The following is a 19,223-nucleotide window of genomic DNA, read 5'->3' as shown; positions in this document are numbered from 1 at the left end:
ATGATTTGGCGATGTGACATACCTACCCTCCTCTAAATAATACAAAACATTCAAATCTTCATACCAGAGTCAAACCGCCACGCTGACTCCAGACCGTCTCCAAACTGGCCGCTTATTGGCCATTTGGGATATTATATTGTAAATATATGTTCAGGTTTTTGTCGGTCTGGTGGTGTTAGTCTTGTGGGTGTGATTGAAGTATTGAAGGTTAGAAAATGTAATAGGTCTTAATTATTTCAATCGTGTCTAGGCTTTCTGAAAATTAATTCGGAGTTAATAATGAAGTCGACATTGTGAGTATGCTATACATGTAGATGCATTAAACTAAAGAGCTACATTATGATTGATATGTGGATGTTCCCTTTAAGAAACATGAATATATTTAGTATGGCGCCTCTTCAGTCCAAATATGAGCCCATTCCAAGATAAAAGTCCCAAATGGGGCGATGAAAATCCTTCGTGTATGTCATTGAAGGCTTCCATTATTGATACATTCAAACCTTGAATCTCTTTTCAAATTGGACGACATATGCGGGGTATTTTCTCAATTCAATTTAAGACCTAAGATCATGTATATGTCGCAAAACGATACAAACTCAAATATATATTTGAATCTAATTTAACCATTTAAATAAAATTTCTGCATATTTTATTTTACTTGTACGTCTGTGAGCGACAGCCCAAAAGGAGAAACAAAACGCCATCATTGAAAGTGAACTATTGCAGTATCACTGGGATTTCATTATTCAATTTTTAAAGAAAACATTATTACACATTCTTCCTTTAGGTTTATGTCCGAAGCTAGGAATTCACTTAGCGTAGGAAATCAGTGTGCCTTAAATGTCATCGGAGAATGTGTCAAATATCACATTTTCAAGTGATTAAGAATATCACCTAATGTACTTTTGCTAAGCACATAGCTGACAAGACAACTGATGTCGACCTTCTGGCTGCCCACGAGTCAATTTAATGTATTTGTCGTATGTTTAAGTTTAATAGTTCGACTTGTGACAGAACAAAGGTGATTAAGAATATCACTTATGTACTTTTGCTAAGCACATAGCTGACATGGCAACTGATGTCGACCTTCTGGCTGCCCACGAGTCAATTTAATGTATTTGTAGTATGTTTAAGTTTAATAGTTCGACTTGTGACAGAAAAAAATGTCACTTCACCCAGCTCAGCGAAGAGAATGATAACGGTCTATGAAGTCAAAGTACTAGTAAATGTCACTTAAAGGTAGTAAATTGGACAGGCAAGTGTTACAGGGCCCAAAGATATGGAAATGACCTTTTATGTCATAACGGATGGTAGACAATTTCAGAAATAAACGAAAATTGACATGAAGCAAATTGTCGGAGAGGCAAATGTAAGTAATATTGCAGTGAAAGTATAATCCGCGTGCTATCAGTGTAAGATATGAATGTAGGGACAAATTGACAATTTCACCCATTTTAGCGACAAATAATTGGCAAAGAAAATAAAAGTTACCAGAACCTTAATGTTAAAGGAGTATGAAAGATGAATTATAAAAACTATACATCTTTCTTGGGATGAACATCAGCGTCTGCTTTAAATGAGGGTCCATATTTTTACTATCTTAAAGCCTGTCTGCACTAGTTTGGCCAGGAGGGATCATACCTGCCTGACAGGTTGTTATCTCTTCATATCAGCTATCAAATAACATAAGAAAAAGGGTATCATGGGGGACCGACGGGTACCACTTAGGCATTGCTTGGTTTATAGAGGGTGCAGGTGGCAATAAGTAGTGCAGTGGGGCTTTAATACTAAGCTACATATGTACTTGCCAACCAGGCCCTTGTAGCCAAATGAAATTCATAGTTATTAACTTTTAAATAGTCAACCAACTAAATGGGTTGAGAACTATCAATGGTGTGCTTTCTAATAGGACAGACATACTGGTGGATTTAGTTGACAACTAGGCACTTTTCAGTGACCAACCAGGCTTTATGAATTGGGCGTAGTTAGGTTTGATACCTACTAGTGCCAAGATGACAACTATGGAGGTTGCCGACTGGGCTTAGTAAGGGTTTATGAATATGGACTTAGAAAGGCATTATTTAAGATAATTTAAATGTATATGAGTCCACATTCTTCTGGCTCTGAACACACGAAACTAAAATGAAAGTCGTATAATTTCCATTTCCATGGTGATTATATCGTAGCCATGCTAAACATGATATTACGCATTCTATTTAAGGTAAGGGTGTTTCGATATTTATCTTCTAATTTCCTGAGCTCTGTGTTAAAAAATTCAAATGGAAGCCCCTCTGGCTCTGGCAGATGATTTCATGTTCCAATCTCATTTCCTATTCCAATGTCATATTCCAAGAAGCTATCATTATGAGCCATTATCCCGCTTCGTCAACATCGGCGCACATGACACTTGATAGCTCCATGCCCATACGTCTGTTTGCAGACACGGCAGATGTACAATTACAATCTCAAAACAGACAAACTGCTGCAGGCACACAACATTCGATACATTATTGAATCATGAGCTGTGACAAGTCTGCTTCCCTCGTCAATCATGCGTCCAACACTGGCCATGGAAAGAGGGGTAGTGTGAGTCTAACTATTGAGGGGGCGGGGACAACATTCGATACATTGTTGAATCATGAGCTGTGACAAGTCTGCTTCCCGCGTCAATCATCCGTCCCACACTGACCATGGGAAGGACGAAGTGTGAGTCTAACTATTGAGGGGGCGGGGGACCTCATCGGAGGGGGCGGACAGGAGGAGGGGGCATGGGTCAAACTTGGAAAATGTCATGGAAGTTTATAAGGCCTACAATTAGGGGGGAAAGCAAGAGGTCTTATCGTCTTTAGTATTGACCTTTTCCCCTGCTCTTTTTCTTTTCTGTTTGTCCCGCATATTCGTTGAGCAGGGGAGGGAGGACGATGGCCTCACATTTTCTCCTCCCCCAATTGCTCCGGGCTTTGTAAATTGTATTTACGACAACAAACCCAAATCATGCTTGGTTGAAAGTGTGTTTCAGGTTATGGTTAGGGTAAAGCTAGGTATAATCAATAGACTCAGGTTCAGGGTTGAAGTTAAGAATTCGGTTACTAGTGGTGTAGGAAATGGACCCTGGGCAAATGTCGCAGGATTCAGTTTCGTACAACCAGCGCGCGGGGAGGGGAAGGAGTAATGCACCCTCTGCCTCCTGTATCTACGCCACTGGCCGTGGATATACATCACCCACGATGATGTGCTCCATCATTTCTCTACCAGGATAGTACATCGACTCAGAAAACGAGGACACAAGTACGGCGAGAAATGTTGCAAATTCTTCTTCTTCTGAGTCCAATAAACCCATCTTGTCTCAACCAGTTCGTCTACACCAACATCAACAATTACTGTTCTAAATACTGTCACTGCATCTAACTGTTTTATTACTATTTTGCTACCCGTAAGGTCTAAAAGTCTTTTTCTGACATCAATAAAGTATAATTCGATTGGTTTTACCCTGCAACTTTCTTCTTTTCTAAGTAAAATGAATAGATAGTGTAGCGAATGAATACTTTACCAATCAAGTGTTTGGTACACTTTTTAGATAGATACATAAAATTGATGATGTACTTTAGTTCAAAATGGGCAATGAATGGGAGAAAATAGCATTTCACCTTTTTACGATAATGTGACCAGTTATTGACAATACCTTTTTATGTACGACATGACCGCTAAGATCATCGGAACTTGAGATGCAGAAAAAAGGGTGACACTCTGACAAACTACGATTTACAAATGAACAAATCTCCTATTGAGCTATCACAAACGTGACTGCACTTTGCTATTACAAATTGCAATTATCGTTTTGTTGAAGTCGGTAATTCGACAATTTGACAATTCGGCCTTCAGCAGTCATCTCAGGATAGAACCCTTAGAAGCTCATGAATACGTCACTACATGAGCAATATCGATGTGTCAATGACAGTTAACTATATTTATTTTCATCACATTCAATTCCAACTTCAATAACAAATATAGTGGTAATCCTGTCTCTGTATTGATTTAGTATTTTATTTCTTCTTCGACTCCTCGAGCAAATTAAACATTAATACGTTAGAAACATATTTGACTTTTTCACTTGTCTTAGGGAGGCAAACCTGTGTCGAGAGAACCTCGGGTTATGGCCTGGGAGTGAGTGTGACGAAACCATCAACGCTTCGAATTAAGACGGTCGAACGTGTAGACTTAGGAGATTAATCAGATGATGTCGAGATGAAATAAAGTGATGCGCCAGATGAAGCTCCACGGAGTGAGGAGGTAAAGGTGTGCAAAGTAAGAGCATGAGAAATGAAATGGGGAGGGTGGCATATACATTATTATAGTTTATATTCGGGGACGCAGACGTTCGAGTGGGGAAGGAGTTCTGTAAAAGTATTTTCATCCCCAAACATGAAGAAGAAAAAAATATTCTTATAAGTTTGCAATAAAACAATTCTTTCATTTTAGTGACGCCAACGGTTTAAAAAAAACTTTCCATTTTTAAGGACTGCAGAGACTTAGTGAAATGATGCTCCATTTAAGGATAACAAAAGCTATAGCTTTCAACAGCTCTCCAAAGCTAAAGCACCACAAAACAACCTATAAACACTGTCAGCAGTTGTTCAACAAGATACATGCCAGGAAAATAGATACGTGGCATAGTTCAGACCACAACAGTTTTCGAATAACCAAGGAGCTACTAGGGTCGCCGTGAATCTCATTGGAATAACAGATCCAATTTCAAAGTATATACATGTGGGTTGGAGCAAATATATGTGACTGGCATTCTTGCTTGGCGGTAAATTCATGAAGGTGTCAGAATTTGGGTTAGTATAACATCATAATGTCGCAAGCAAAATGTTAGGTCTATGAAACCCAAACCCGTTGATAATGGAGCAACAGAGTTATCAGTAATGACTGCGTGGTACTGAAAGTTATAACCTGACACATACCAGTATAACCTGTGGAATAGATAGATATATGGATGTTGGTATCCGGGTGCGACATCTAAGGCGTGTCTGCCAAAATGATAGATCGTTCCAGATGGAAGCATCTGCGGGACCCGGCATCACATTCGCTTGGTAGATCATCTTGTTATAATTCCCTGAATGATTATCCTGATGTTTGCACTATGTCTGGCATGTCACCCACCCATCCTACACGTGTACAAATACATAATTTGGGGGTATGTTGTAGGGTATGGCGTGCTTCTCGCGCTGTGTATTAGGCCTTGTCTGCCAGTCAGCCGAAATCTTAGGTATGTTAATTATCCTGAAAATGAATGATCCCTTTTCTCGTCACAACTTGCAATACATTCGTGTACATTATACGAACATAATCGAGATAATGTAAAAACATACATGAAACCTGATGTCTTACTCTTCATGTCCCCCTTGAACTGACAGCATCGGACACATTAGACACCTCATCACCCCATTTTCCCTCTCCCTCTACCCCCTCCCCCCTCTCTCTCTCTCTCTCTCTCTCTATATATATATATGTCTCTCTCCTATTCTCTTCTCGTCTCTCTTTCACATCAAATATTTAATCTGCCCACTTTAATTTGGGTTGTTACCTTGGATTGAATATCAGAGATATTTGTGAAAACTAAACGATTCATTTCAATCTTTCAATCAATAGCCCTTCTCTACGTTTTACTTAAGAACGGATATAATTAGTATACTCTATTATGACTGTATCATTTCGATCTTTAGCGATTCATCTCAATGTTTTCACTCTAGCCCCCCTCTTTTTCTTCTCCCCCCTCTCTCTCTCTCTCTCTCTCTCTCTAAAAAGAAACCCTATTTATTGCAGAATGTGCTTAGGGCAAAGATACACAACAACGCATCGCCGAATGTCAACTTAATGGAGAAATTGGCCGCGGGGATAGGCAAAAATCGAGGTGAAAAGAGGCAACAGTTCCGTAAGGCTCTACTTTAACGGTAAGCAAGGGAGACCGTGGGTTTCAAGAGCTCTTAAAAAACCACAGGAAAACCGAGGACGGTAATATAAGAGATCCTTAAGACAATAGTTGGAGGAATAGCAGGAGGAAGGACGTTGCGAATGTCGATGCTTGCGATCACTTCACTCAGTAATCATGGTCGAAACAACAACCAGCATAATTATACATTTAACCCTTGACCCAAGTATAGTGTATCATTGACGGTGAAGGACAAGGTATCTTCAGAATGATGACTATTATTGAAATTAAGTTTTCAACAACAATAATAATCACAGAGCCCATATTGAGACTTCATGATATGCTTTTGATACGAACCAAAGCCAGATATATGGTGGGTGCGGCCATTTCATTGATGGTGGTGTGCTGTGATTTGAAATAGTACTTATCATTGTTGTTTAATTGCTACTTATCCATTTAATGATAATACATATATAAATAACAATAATAATAATTTGGTCTTATTTAACATGGGTAGCCTCATTAGTATCAATACTGCTCTTCCCACGGGCCCTCCATTAATATAACCCTAACACTTGCCAGGTACCCATCTACTCGTAGGTGGAGAGTCACAAATGTCGATTAACGTATAATACCAAAGAACGTTAGAGCCCGGCTGGGATTCGAACCCCCATTCCTTGCATTAAGAGTCAAGTGAATGAACGTACCACAACACCTTTTTTAAAATTTTAATCCGTCACACCAATACTCATCACTCTTTTTTTCTCTCAGTTTTCCAAAAAAAATGACAATCAATATCATAATACAATATATCATTCATACACCTACGTTAAGGACTATTATCAGTTATTTTCCTAGTCGATGTTGTCATTGCATCATAATTGAAATGTTTCACTCGTTTCTATTCATCTAATTGTATAGGGATGGTGGATCCGGGTTCGGGTGCACTGTACACGCACTAATAAAAGCAAAAAGTCACCAATGATACAAATGATGAATAAAAGTATTATTATCAATTAGTATGATAAACATTATTAATGCATGCCTGCTATCAAGTGTTTTTCATTACCCTTTGAAACAATTTTTTGGAAGGACATTGTCATGATCAATATTTAGAATGTGACCTTTAGTTGATTACTTTGGGGATCAATTAACTGATAGTACATGTACAATCAAACATAATTCCCGATGAATAGCAATGCAAGTTTTTGCCTTAATGTCATAAAGGATGTGTGATATAGTGCATTGATCTCCTATACAAATATACGTATAGTAACATGGAGGGTGAAACTGTGTAGTCAATACCATCATTATTTGAGTGTTTATCGAGTATTGTCTCTCAAATGATCAAGGCCATCGTTTGTAAATCATGCGCTTAAAATAAATTTCAACTGTCAATCGCAACTGATGGGTCACATGTCACCTGTTAATTGTGCCAATTATTCCTTTTAAAGCGAACTTACAAGAATGTCGTGAAGATGCAATATTTTCTAAAAACTTACTCTGATATGTTTTGTCTAGGATGTTTGAGATAATATCGGTCCCGTTCGTGATGCTCCCTCCCTCGCTCAGTGTTTGGTTGAGAGCTTTAGCGTACAGCATCACGGCATCGTAAAGATAAGCAGCATCCTCTGTGATCTAGACGGATTTTAGAAATGAAAGGAAAACACAATTTTTTTTTAAAAGCGATATTTTAACCTTTCAAATTGGTTTGGAGACCGATTTACGCTTGTGTAAAACGTCGCGATATCTATGTCAAAATGCCATGAGCTGTGAGCTGTGGTGACACTGATTCTGCATCAAAATCGAGTCGTTTTTGTTTAATAAGGGTTAAGTTTTAGGATATGTTGATCACAACAATCACACCATTCTTTTCTTCATTCGTGAAATTCTTTGTTTTAATGTTTATATATTTAAATGAGGGAACGTATTTAGACATTCATCATTATGGTTTGAATCGAAAAACTAACATTATAACAGTTAACAACTAAATAATCCAAACACTTCCCAAGTTTTATATTATTTCTAAGTATGTGGAGATTTGATTCGTTCCTTAAGAATGTAACATATTAGAGCTGACATTTAAAAGTATTCCACAAAAGCCGAAATTCAACCAGTACACCTTTCATTCTTGAGTTACGAGAAACAACCATCCCCCCCCCCCCAAAAAAAAAAAAAAAAAAAAAAAAATGGAAAAAAAAAATGGAAAAATGAAGAAAAATGGATTTTTTTTTTTTTTTTTTTTTTTTTTTTTTTTTAAATGAAAAAAAAATAAGAAAAAAAAAAAATCAAAAAAAAATCAAATGTATAAGGAGTTTTAATAATTTAGTTGTTAACTGTTGTTGACATAATATTCATTTTGGAATGTACCTCAATGGGATATCCTAATTCCTCAAGGAGACCAGAGTCGAAGTTGAAGGGCGGCTCTGAGAGATAGGCCTTTGCTTCGATCTTGAATCCATTGAAGTCAGGACTCATGGCACTCGTGTAGAAGAGCATGAGGACGTTATGCATGTACCTGATGCGTTGGGAGATACCATCGGGACCTTCAGCCGGGTAGTAGACACCTGCGATTAAGGTATGGAATCAATTATGATAATAATAATAATAATAATAATCATAATAATAATCATAATAATGAATGCATTAATAATAATAATAAAATAAAAAAAAATCAATACCAATAACAGTGATAACGATAATAATAACAATAATGAGGCCTAACAAAAAAGATGTTGTATTGCTCTTTAAGTGCCAAAACATGGGTCGGTCGATCGGAAATGTTTCTTCTTTTTTTTTACTCCCTCTTTGGGCTGATATTTCTCAGATCTGAATGCTTTAATACATTTTTTTTCTTCTAAAAAACGGTTTAAAAAAAAAATGAAATTAAAAAGCCGACAGTAGATTTCAAGATTTTTGGGTCGGTTGCAATAAGGGCGATACAACATCTTTTTGTTAAAGGCCTAATAGTAATAACAATAATAATCATCATCATCATCATCATCACCATCAAACTAATGGTGGTAATTCTACATGTTATTGTAACACGAGATCAAGGTGGTCGCTTAAAAAGGGGTGTGGGGTGTAACCACACCCTCTTTTCTTTTGACGTTCTCGGACTTTTTTCTCAATGATAAGGTTAACACTCCTTCTTCTTTTCAAAATGGTCCAGGGGTGTCCCTTCTAAAAAAAAACACCAGGAGTATTGTTTTATTTTCGGTAAGAAATGAAGACCTCTTTTGGTATTTTTATTTTTTAGGAGGGAGGGTTCTTGGAATTGTTTTCGCCCAACAGGTCCGCTAATTTGGTTCGATACCTCCATTAATAATGTTAAAGTGACACCCCTAACAAGATAACCTGTTAAGAAACAGGTGTATAGGTTACCCTAGAGGAGACACCGATGATTATATTATCCCGCATCAAGTGCACCAATGCTAAAACCAGGCCTGGCTTACTAATGTTATTAGGTGAAACGATCCACAAGAAGGATGGGGGGGGGGGGGGTGTGGATACATGCCTACCCCATCTTGTTTATCGGGTTATTAAGTCAGTTAAAGTAGGCAGGGAATCATCATCATCATCAATCTACATTATTTGGCTTTTTGACATCCTCAAGATCCACTCATGGATCACCGAGTAAGGTGATACGATTGAGTAAATGCAGTTAATGTTCTAGCATATCCTCTTCCATTAAAGTCAGCTTACGCAATTGGGTAGTCGGGCCACGGTTTAAAAAAAAAACAGTTTATTGGGTGAAATGTTAGTCGATGAAGTGTCATGCTTCGCGCTATCCTTTTTCATTAAAGTCAGTTTACGCAATTGGGTAGTTGGGCCACGGTTTAAAAAAACAGTTTATTGGGTGAAATGTTATTCGATGAAGTGTCATGCGTTGCGCTATCCTCTTTCATTAAAGTCAGTTTACGCAAATGGGTAGTCGGGTCATGATTTAAAAAAACAAACATTTTTGGGGTGAAATGTTAGTCGATGAAGTGTCATGCGTCGCGCTAGCCCGTGTCTAGTTAGATTATTACTTGTAATGGAAGAGGTAAATGTTACATTTACTTTTGGAAAGAGGTGGAAAAATAAAGTTGTAGCCAATGACCAATCTAGCTAATATGAAACAGTGCCTAAAAAGGAAACTTTAAACGTCAAAGAAAAGAAAGAGGCATAATAGACAAATCAAATAGCCCAATAATTACCTTCTAAAATCAATGAAACACATTCGATATACATTGATTACACAGTGGTTTTTCACGTTTAACATGTGGCCATAGAAATGTGTATTGACAAAAAGACTACTCCCTGGCGTCACATATCATTTCTAGTATAACTATTCTCGTACCATTTTGTAGGAAAACCAGTCCGATAAATTTCCCCTTATAGATAACATGTTGTTACTATATTTTCGATTGTTTTCCACGAATATGAATTCACAGATTTATCAATAATGAAAATGAATAATTGTAACCACTGGTCTCAAAAACTAGACCAGTGGATACCGTTAAAAGGACCCGGTTTCATAAAACGAATTTTCAATCAAACAAATTGGAATCATGTTTCATCAACTTTGCACAGAGCCAAACAAATAGAAGGATTTTAGTTGCTTATAACAGCTTACATATTTTGAAATTGATAAATATTTATTATGAAACAGGGTTCAAGAAGGGCAATGACCTTACCCTTTATAAGTCCATCTCGGTTAGACTCGTCGAAGATCTTGAAGAAGATGGCGACGACGATGTAATCTCCATCGTCAAGAAGTCCCTTTTCATCGAGGTCCTCAAGGAAAGCGTGTAACTCGTACGGCTCCGCGGGTATGAAGACGTAAACTGTGAAAGAAGAGCAATTAAGGGATGGATTGCTTTAATAATGATCCTGTATCATCCAGGATTTCTCGGCCACAAATGGTCGCAAATATATGAACACACGGTAAGAGACCTGGGGAGTGCTTCACAAAGACTAAGATCGACTTTAAGTTGGACTTAACTATGGCAGGCCTTTCATGCCCTTGTTTTCTTTCACAAATTACTAGCATTGGTCTCTCAAGGGACGTACAAATAATGGTCGCAAATCTACATAATTTACATTGAAAGAAAGAATATTATCTAAAGATCATAACGGTGAGTGCAAACAGTGGCATGAACGGCCTGCCATAGTTAAGTATATCTTATAGTTGATCTCAGTCTTTGTGAAACACTCCCCAGTTTCATTTTGTGAATTGTACAGCACGTAGCGCTATCACAAGACGCTTCCTCAGGGAGACAGAAAAAAGATGAATTAATCTGGATTGAGGACAATGATGTCATTACTGGTCGTGACCTGAAGATAACTCCGATATTGTTGTGGGTCAGACAATATGTTTGTCCGATGTTGCTTAGTTTGTGCTTTTAAGAAAACCATCAATATTTTGGCAAGATAAACATTATTGTATGTTCTAAATAAATAGCGTTCAGACTTTAAATATTTCTATGTAAATCTTCTATGTAATATTCCATTAGCTTATGAGAAAAATATATTTCGTCAATATCAGAATCTATTTTTTTTCTTTCAATGTTCGACTTAACCTTATTTTGTTTATCCTTTCATTTGTATTTTTCATTTTGTTTGCATCATGCTTGAAACTTTTTCGAAAAGAATTTTGATTTGCCTTTTAAATTGTTTTCTCCATCATGTAATCCGGTCACATCTAGCAAGGTTTAAGTTTTAGGCCCGCACAATGTAAACCTATACCCACCATTGAACAGGGCTTTCCATTCATGAAGCGAAATCACATGACATTTAATACATGCCTTGCCGCCAATTTGTTTTCATCAAAGTCACGTAGTATTCCGAAGAACAAGATTAAAAACATTTTTCTTCATTCTGTCTGACCTTTACTCAAAAGGGGTGAGGTGTTTCAGAAGAAATAGATATTGATATTAATGCTTTCTCTGAATCTTGATTACTTGTTATACTGGGTGAGTGGTGAAGGCAGCCTCGATGGATATTCATTTAAAAAATGACAATGATGAAGTTCATTTTTAGACTGTCATTGACTGAGATCATTCATTTTCATTCATGAAGCATGGGTCAGAAAATTGAATGCGGTTAATGCCGGATGCGCAGGGGGCTCATTTGTTCTAGAGGACTTTGTCAGCGAATGGCATCGCCTTTGACGCATATTATGAGAATGAATGACGATGTAGATAGATTGAATAAATCCGTGCAATGAATTTGATACTGGAGCATTTGAGGATTGCCTTAAAAGACTTAACGCAATTGAAACGACGCCTCTTGAATAAAAAACTACTTTTAATTACTAACGTATGAGGAATGGATTAATTAAATATATAAATAAATATTACCCATAATGTTAAGTCACAACATACATGATATCGCGTCTGAATAAAAATACACAAAAGAATATCGTACTTTTTTTTTACAGTAACAATAATAAAACAGATGAACACAATTTCTAAGAAGTTTCCCATTCATCTTATTGTAATGGTCCTATCTTGGAGTCTATGCATGCAGAATCGATTGTAGATCATTGGCATCGACTGTGTTATGGATTATAATACTCTTGCCCAAATAAAGAACACTGAATTACAATACTCGTTTTGTTTTTCTAACTTGTGTGTAAGGTGGATAATGTTAAGTTACTTTCCAACAGTCTAACATACTACTGATTAACCTACTAAAGTTTCTTTAGTTTGCATTTGTTATTACGTTGATTCATCACGGGAGTGCTCTTTATTTTAACTTATGTAAAGACCATACTCCAATAAGACAAGGCCCATTTGATAAGAGAAACATAACACTAACCCCCATGTGCCATTCTACATACCCAAGGGGCAGGGCACATTTCTCTGACGAAACGTAACATGAACATTGGTGGAGGAATGGTTCATTGGTGAATAGAAACTTAGCCCTGACCATGGCAAGAGAATGGTCCATAAACTTGATGAAACACTACCCTTCAAATAATGGGATAAACTAACGACAGGAATATGGGAGTGACACCTCATCAATGTGTTAATGTTAATCTTCCTTGTTTACTTAAAACATACAAAGTTGAGTGGTCGGCGCTGGTCGAATGAAACTTAGACCATACTCCAATGAGACAAGGCCCATTTGCCACGAGAAACATAACACTAACCCTAATGAGCTATTCTACTCTAGGGGCACATTGGTCTGCCGAAACGTAACATTGGACAAGGATGGAGGAATAGTCCATTAGTTATAAAAAAACCTATAGCCCTGACCCTGGCCGCAAAATGATGGTCCATTGACTTGGGGAAACATTAACCTTCAGATAATGGAATAATTATACTAACGACAGGAAGCTATGTCCAGTGTTGAAACATAACGCTGGACATACTTGGGCGTAGAGACCTGGGGCGTTTCACGAAACTTGCCATCAGTGACAAATGACAGTTTTTGTTATAAGATATTGAAATCCTTGCTTCTGATTGGTTATCAGCAGATTTGTCACTTATTTTTGTAATTTGTCATTGAAAACAGAGGCTTTGTGAAAATGGTCCCTGATGTGACTACGGCCCATTGATCTGAGGAAACATAACTCTGTATAAAACAAACGGGGCATGAAGGGACGTTCCTAGGGGCCATATTTGTTTCAGGACACCAAGCTTTCTATCATAACCCTAACTTTGAGAAGACGTTGATTCAGAGACTTCCCTTCGCGAAGATATCTCCGGCGACAATTTCTCGCTGTCAATATCGCACACTGTCTTAGTAAAATGGTAAGTTTGAGCCTGCACTATCAAAACACTGAACCTAACCCTAACCATAAATCTTAACTACATGTAAAAGGCAATTTCTACTTAAACTTCACAACCATACGTCTCTGACAGAATTGAGCCCGGAGCACTTGTCTCCACAGAAGATACCAGGTCATCCCTCATGCAGCAGCTTTTCTTGCCCTCTATCAGAATGATCACAACTGGCATACTACAAAGCTAGTTGTATAGCGTTGTTAACATCAATTATCAGATCACTTTGAGAACTTATGACGTCTCATAACTTGCCGCCTGCCTGCGCATTGACATAGGTTCAACTGATTTCAATGGACATAATATAATGAGAAATTTCCTCTCGTCTGATACGGACCACCCCCGGCCCTGTATCATATGATATTAAAATGAAATGCTTTTCTTTGCGATAGCGCAATAGACCATTTTCGTTATCTAATAAAATTGAATGCATAAATTACATAAGTGCCATGTTTTTAATTATTCCATTCAGCTGCTACAAATATTTTGTTTCTGTAGTGAGAATGTGAATTTCGTACATTAGTTGTAGCTTGGTAGGACAAACATCTGGCTATTGAAATACAATTTATCATGACAGGGGAATTTAATGATATTTAAAGGGCCCATGACATCGACATACAAGGGTATTCCTGTTGGTGAGCAGTCCTGCATACATCTCATATTTTGATATGTAAACTTCTGAATTTGTTTCATAGATTTTTAAATATTTGTTTAAATATTTGTTTTTCAAACTTGCTAAGCTCCACCCCCAAAACCTCCAGACCTCATTCCCCTTGTGACATCATCTGTCAGTCATCAATGAGCTAACTTGAGAAAGTGGTATGTATCTTTGCCGAAGTCGACCACATGTTACAATACGTAATACAATAGCAACATACAAGTTGCTATGTCAGACATGATGTAACATCACCAGGAAGACAAAAGCAATGATGATGTATTGTACTGCATGGAAGCATGCAATTCTATTAGGAACGTGTGCTAAGCTGGGGAAAATTAAATACCATTGTCTATTCTAGAATATTAGTTTAGTCTGACATAGCAACTTATATGTCGCTATTGTTTGTGGTATTGTAACAGGTGGTCAACTTTGGCAAAGTTACTTGCCACTTTCTCAAGTTAGCTCATTGATGACTGAGAGATGATGTCACAAGGGGAATGAAATCTGGAGGTTTTTGGGGTGGAGCTTAGCAAGTTTGAAAAACAAATATTTAAACAAATATTAAAAAATCTATGAAACAAATCCTGAAGTTTACATATCAAAATATGAGATGGAATACACTTGTATTTCGATGTCATGTGCCCTTTAACGAGGCACTTCACAAAGATATGAGCATTAAATTTGATTAAATTACGAACATGACCTATTGGATATGAGGGGTAGATATAAGTCTCCCCATTGCGACTACTCACTTCGTGTGTTGGTGTAGGATTGCTCGATGATGTCTTTGAGGCGGTTGTCCTTGATTGGAGGGATGGGGTAGTACGGATTCTCATAGGAGAAGGCGTGCTGTACCTTGATACCGTGCAGTGGCAGGAACTTCTCCAGTCTGGTGTTAGTGATGTAAAGAGGTAGAGAAAGAGAGAGAGAGGGGGGAAGAGAGAAAGAGAAAGGGAGAGAGAGAGAGAAAGAGAGAGAGAGGGAAAGAGAGAGAGAGAGAAAGAGAGAGAAAGAGAGAGAGAGAGAGAAAGGGAGAAAAGGAGAAAGGGAGAAAGGGAGAAAGGGAGAGAGAGAGAAAGAGAGAATGGGAGAAAGGGAGAAAGAGAGAGAATGGGAGAAAGGGAGAAAGGGAGAAAAGGAGAAATAGAGAGAGAGAAGGAGAGAAAGAGAGCGAGAGAGAGAGAGAGAGAGAGAAAGAGAGAGAGAGAGAGAGAAAAAAAGGAGAAATTAGAAAAAACACAGATACGAATAGAACACTTTTAAAATGTATTCAATTTATACGTTTACATAACGACGAGCTATTGCATTCATGAAATGTGTAAGATTGTATAGTCAGAATGCAAATTGCATAGTTTGTTGCTAGGTCGGATAAATATTATGAATTGCCCAATCTACAACTACGTTATGTATGCACTTTGCATTTTGTCTATTGAAATACAATTAACATTGTTTCCGTTATGTAATCAAATGTTATTTATTAGTCTTTAAGTTCCTTGCTACAAATTATTGCATCCGCTCGTTAAGAATAATTGCATTCCACTAGCCAGGATCCGAATTGCATACATTATTTTTATCGTCATAGAATTTGATTGGGAGGGTTTAGCTTACCCGGTTCGATATGGGCACAACATGGCAAGTAGTTGTAGACAAGCACAAACCAACAAAATATACGCCATGTTGTCATCTAGCGAAACCAAGTTGGCCAAATTTGGTGTATCGATGGCTCTTGTTATTTATAGGTAGGCCAAATATTATGACTTGTCCCCTGTAGCAACACGTATGTAATTTGGATTCTGACTACTGAAATATAATTATTCGTAACAGGTGAATGAAATGATTCGTAACGAGGCACTTACCAAACTAAGACGTATGCATTAGATTTGATTACATTAAAGGTAATACAAAGTTTTGGGAAATTTTGAAAATTGGGTGGATAGTGATTTTTTTACAATTTTGATATATTTGGATGCCCCTGTGGATGTATTATAAGAACTAGAAAATTTAGCCCCTAAAACACTTCTGCTTTCGAGAAAAATTGAATATAAAAATTTACCGGTGCAGCCGGTAAATTTTGATGAATTACAAATAGCGTCTACGGCCGTTCAATGGTAGCTGCGACCATGCAAATCTCAGAATACGTAGTTGTGATATATAATTTCCAAACGGGAATATCTAATCGCTCGAATTAAGTCAAGAAACATTGTTTTATAGCTTAATTAATATTTTGACTTTGAGAGGGAGCTATACAACATACAGAGTGTATTATTTACAATTTCATAACTTTAGACTCGATTTCAACCGCGACAATGATCACTAAATATTATAGGATCGCATTTGCTTCCAATTCATGACCCCATACCAAAACGTTGTATTACCTTTAACAAAAATGGTTGATATGTTATATGAGATATAATTTCGGTTCAAGTACCGTGTGAAATAGAAAACATACTCCCTCCACTTCAACCTTGAGCGAAGTATTTCTTCTAGGAAATTGAATTTTACGAAACATATATTTATCCTGTCAATAACTATTATTTGTTAATAGGACAGGTTATTAGAACATATCAGAGGGACATCAGTTTTAGTTTGATACTTTGCACATTAAAGGTGACGACTTTCGACAATTTTTGTTTTAAATAATGAAGGCAGGTGATATTTGTCAAACTGATGTAACTCAATCATAAATTGTTAACGAACACAAAACGATGAACATAGCAACAAGAAAGGGAACTTATAGGTTGTCAGAGAACAAGAACAAAACAAAACTGTCGACAAGAGAGAAAAATGTCAGCTCAGTTGGCCTCCTTCCTTTCTTAATTTTCTTAATAATAATAATAATGATAACCAGGCTCTGACGCTCATGGCGCTTTACACATATTACCCCTGGTCGTAGCCGAGCTGCCAAAGTAACTATAGCGCTCACGCATATCAGGTACCCATTTACACCTGTGTGGAGAGTGACAAATGTAGATTAACGTCTTGCCAAATGACATTAGTGCCGCGGCGGGACTTGAACCCCGTACCCTTGTGATCTGCAGTCGGGTGACTGATCCACTAGTCCACAACACCTCTACTTACCTGGTCATAACCCGCGAAAACTGGAGATCTTTAGCCGCCACCACGCTCACCACGTTCCAGTTAAACTGCTTGAGAAGTGCTAACACGGACTCGGACACCTTCTCCGTCGTCGGGACGGTACGGGCGAACGTTCGGTAGGTCTCCTTGTCACTCACCGCTGGTTCCTTGCAAAACTGCAGAGACGAAATGGGAAAAGTCAAAGAAAAGATGAAGTATGAGTTATATCTGTCACGGTAGGGTATCGTATCTCAACTCAACTGGAAGGTTGATTGCAATATTTAACCACGCATCTTTGCTCTCTATAATTCGCATAATGCCCCCTTGCACTGGTGTTACTGCACTTCATGTTTAAATATTCTCTTTCTAGATGGTTATCGGCTTCGCTCTTGACCTATTATCTTTTTCCTCTTCTTCTTCTTCTTTTTCCTCTTATTTTTCTTATATTTTTCTTTTCTTATTCTTATCCTTATTTTTATTCTATTTTTATCCTTCTTGTTATCCTTCTTCTTCCTCTTCTCCTTCTGCTTCTGATCATTCTCCTTCTTATTCTTCTTCTCCTTCTTCTTCTCATTCTCCTCTTCCTCTGCCTTCTTCTTCTTCCTCTTCTTCTTCTCCTTCTGCTTCTGATCATTCTCCTTCTTATTCTTCTTCTACTTCTTTTAGTTCTACTTCGCCTTCTCCTCCTTCTTCTCCATTCTGAACATTATGGACCGGCTTTGGCGTATCATCATGCCTTGTGCAGTTGTACTTGTCAAGTGTCGAACGTACAGTGCAACTTCAATCAAAAAAGGTATAAAACTGAATTCTATGCGCAGCTAGATACCTTCTGCTTTCCCTTCTAACATGTCTAATAAGGGGAAAATAGCAAAACTTTGACACGTTTCATCTATCAGAGACTGACACAATAGCCCATTTACGTAATGTAATCAAATTTAAAGCACGAATCTTTGTTTAAGTGCCTCGTTTACAAAACAAAAATGGCCTATTGAAGCGACCGTTAAAGGGCAATCCATCCTTTGTCATGAGAACACGAGCGCATTCTACGAACAAAAAAATAAAAAGCTGTATTGAATAATTTTGATAGCATTAACAAGCAGCTGTTGAAATAGAAAGTACTTTTACTAACAAAGGTGAGACTTAACAGGTAAATGTGTAAAATTCTGGAGCATAAAGGAAACACTTTAATGATAATAACAAACAATTACCCTAATTTTCCCGACTAGCATAATTCCAATTTCCTATGTTGGAGCGTTGTGATAAACTTGTTTATCTACTTCATCCGAATGATGGATATTAAACGCATGATGCCTTGAATATGCCCTGAAACAATGCATTATCTTACGAGAATGAAGTCTTCCGCAGAGATCAATAGTGCGTTTTTGACACGCATAACTGATGACATCACGTCATGAGTTATGCGATGTGCATGTACATTTTACCCTACCCATCCGCCACAAAAAAGAATAAATAAATTAATAGAAGAAGAATATATTACCCTGGAGTATTCATGATAATATTTATGAGACACATGTGAAGTTTTCATTATCTATTGCCCTCGACGCTTCCACGAGCCACTGTATTTTCGGACATGGCACACGTTGAAAATATTCAAATAGTATTGATATTTATTTCAAAAAATGTTCTTGACAACTAAAAGATTTCCCGAGGATTGCTCGACATAGCAACAAGTAATGTGTGCGGACGGTAAACTCGACACTGAGTCCCCGTGAAAGAAACATCCATAGAGTTGAACTAATGAGCCGGTTTATTACTCGTTGCGCTA

General features: G+C 37.6%; 1 protein-coding gene across 1 annotated transcript in view; it reads right to left on the bottom strand.

The window, feature by feature from the left end:
- LOC579339 (speract receptor) overlaps positions 1 to 17,607 on the bottom strand; it is a 52,091-nt gene extending 34,484 nt beyond the window's left edge. The window contains exons 1-5 of the mRNA XM_011673988.2: positions 17,441 to 17,607; positions 15,115 to 15,251; positions 10,612 to 10,761; positions 8,303 to 8,499; positions 7,435 to 7,570 (exon numbers count right to left, since the gene is read on the bottom strand). Coding sequence (XP_011672290.2) covers positions 7,435 to 7,570; positions 8,303 to 8,499; positions 10,612 to 10,761; positions 15,115 to 15,251; positions 17,441 to 17,448 — 628 coding nt within the window. The 5' untranslated portion in view covers positions 17,449 to 17,607. The remainder of the gene's footprint in view (positions 1 to 7,434; positions 7,571 to 8,302; positions 8,500 to 10,611; positions 10,762 to 15,114; positions 15,252 to 17,440) is intronic.
- Between the last annotated feature and the right edge of the window lie 1,616 nt (positions 17,608 to 19,223).

This window comes from Strongylocentrotus purpuratus, unplaced genomic scaffold (genome assembly GCF_000002235.5).
Source record: "Strongylocentrotus purpuratus isolate Spur 01 unplaced genomic scaffold, Spur_5.0 spur5_contig_845, whole genome shotgun sequence".
In the NCBI taxonomy this organism is placed as follows: Eukaryota; Metazoa; Echinodermata; class Echinoidea; order Camarodonta; family Strongylocentrotidae; genus Strongylocentrotus; species Strongylocentrotus purpuratus.
The sequence above is the reverse complement of the archived record's forward strand: the minus strand, read 5'-3'. Positions and strand labels throughout refer to the sequence as shown.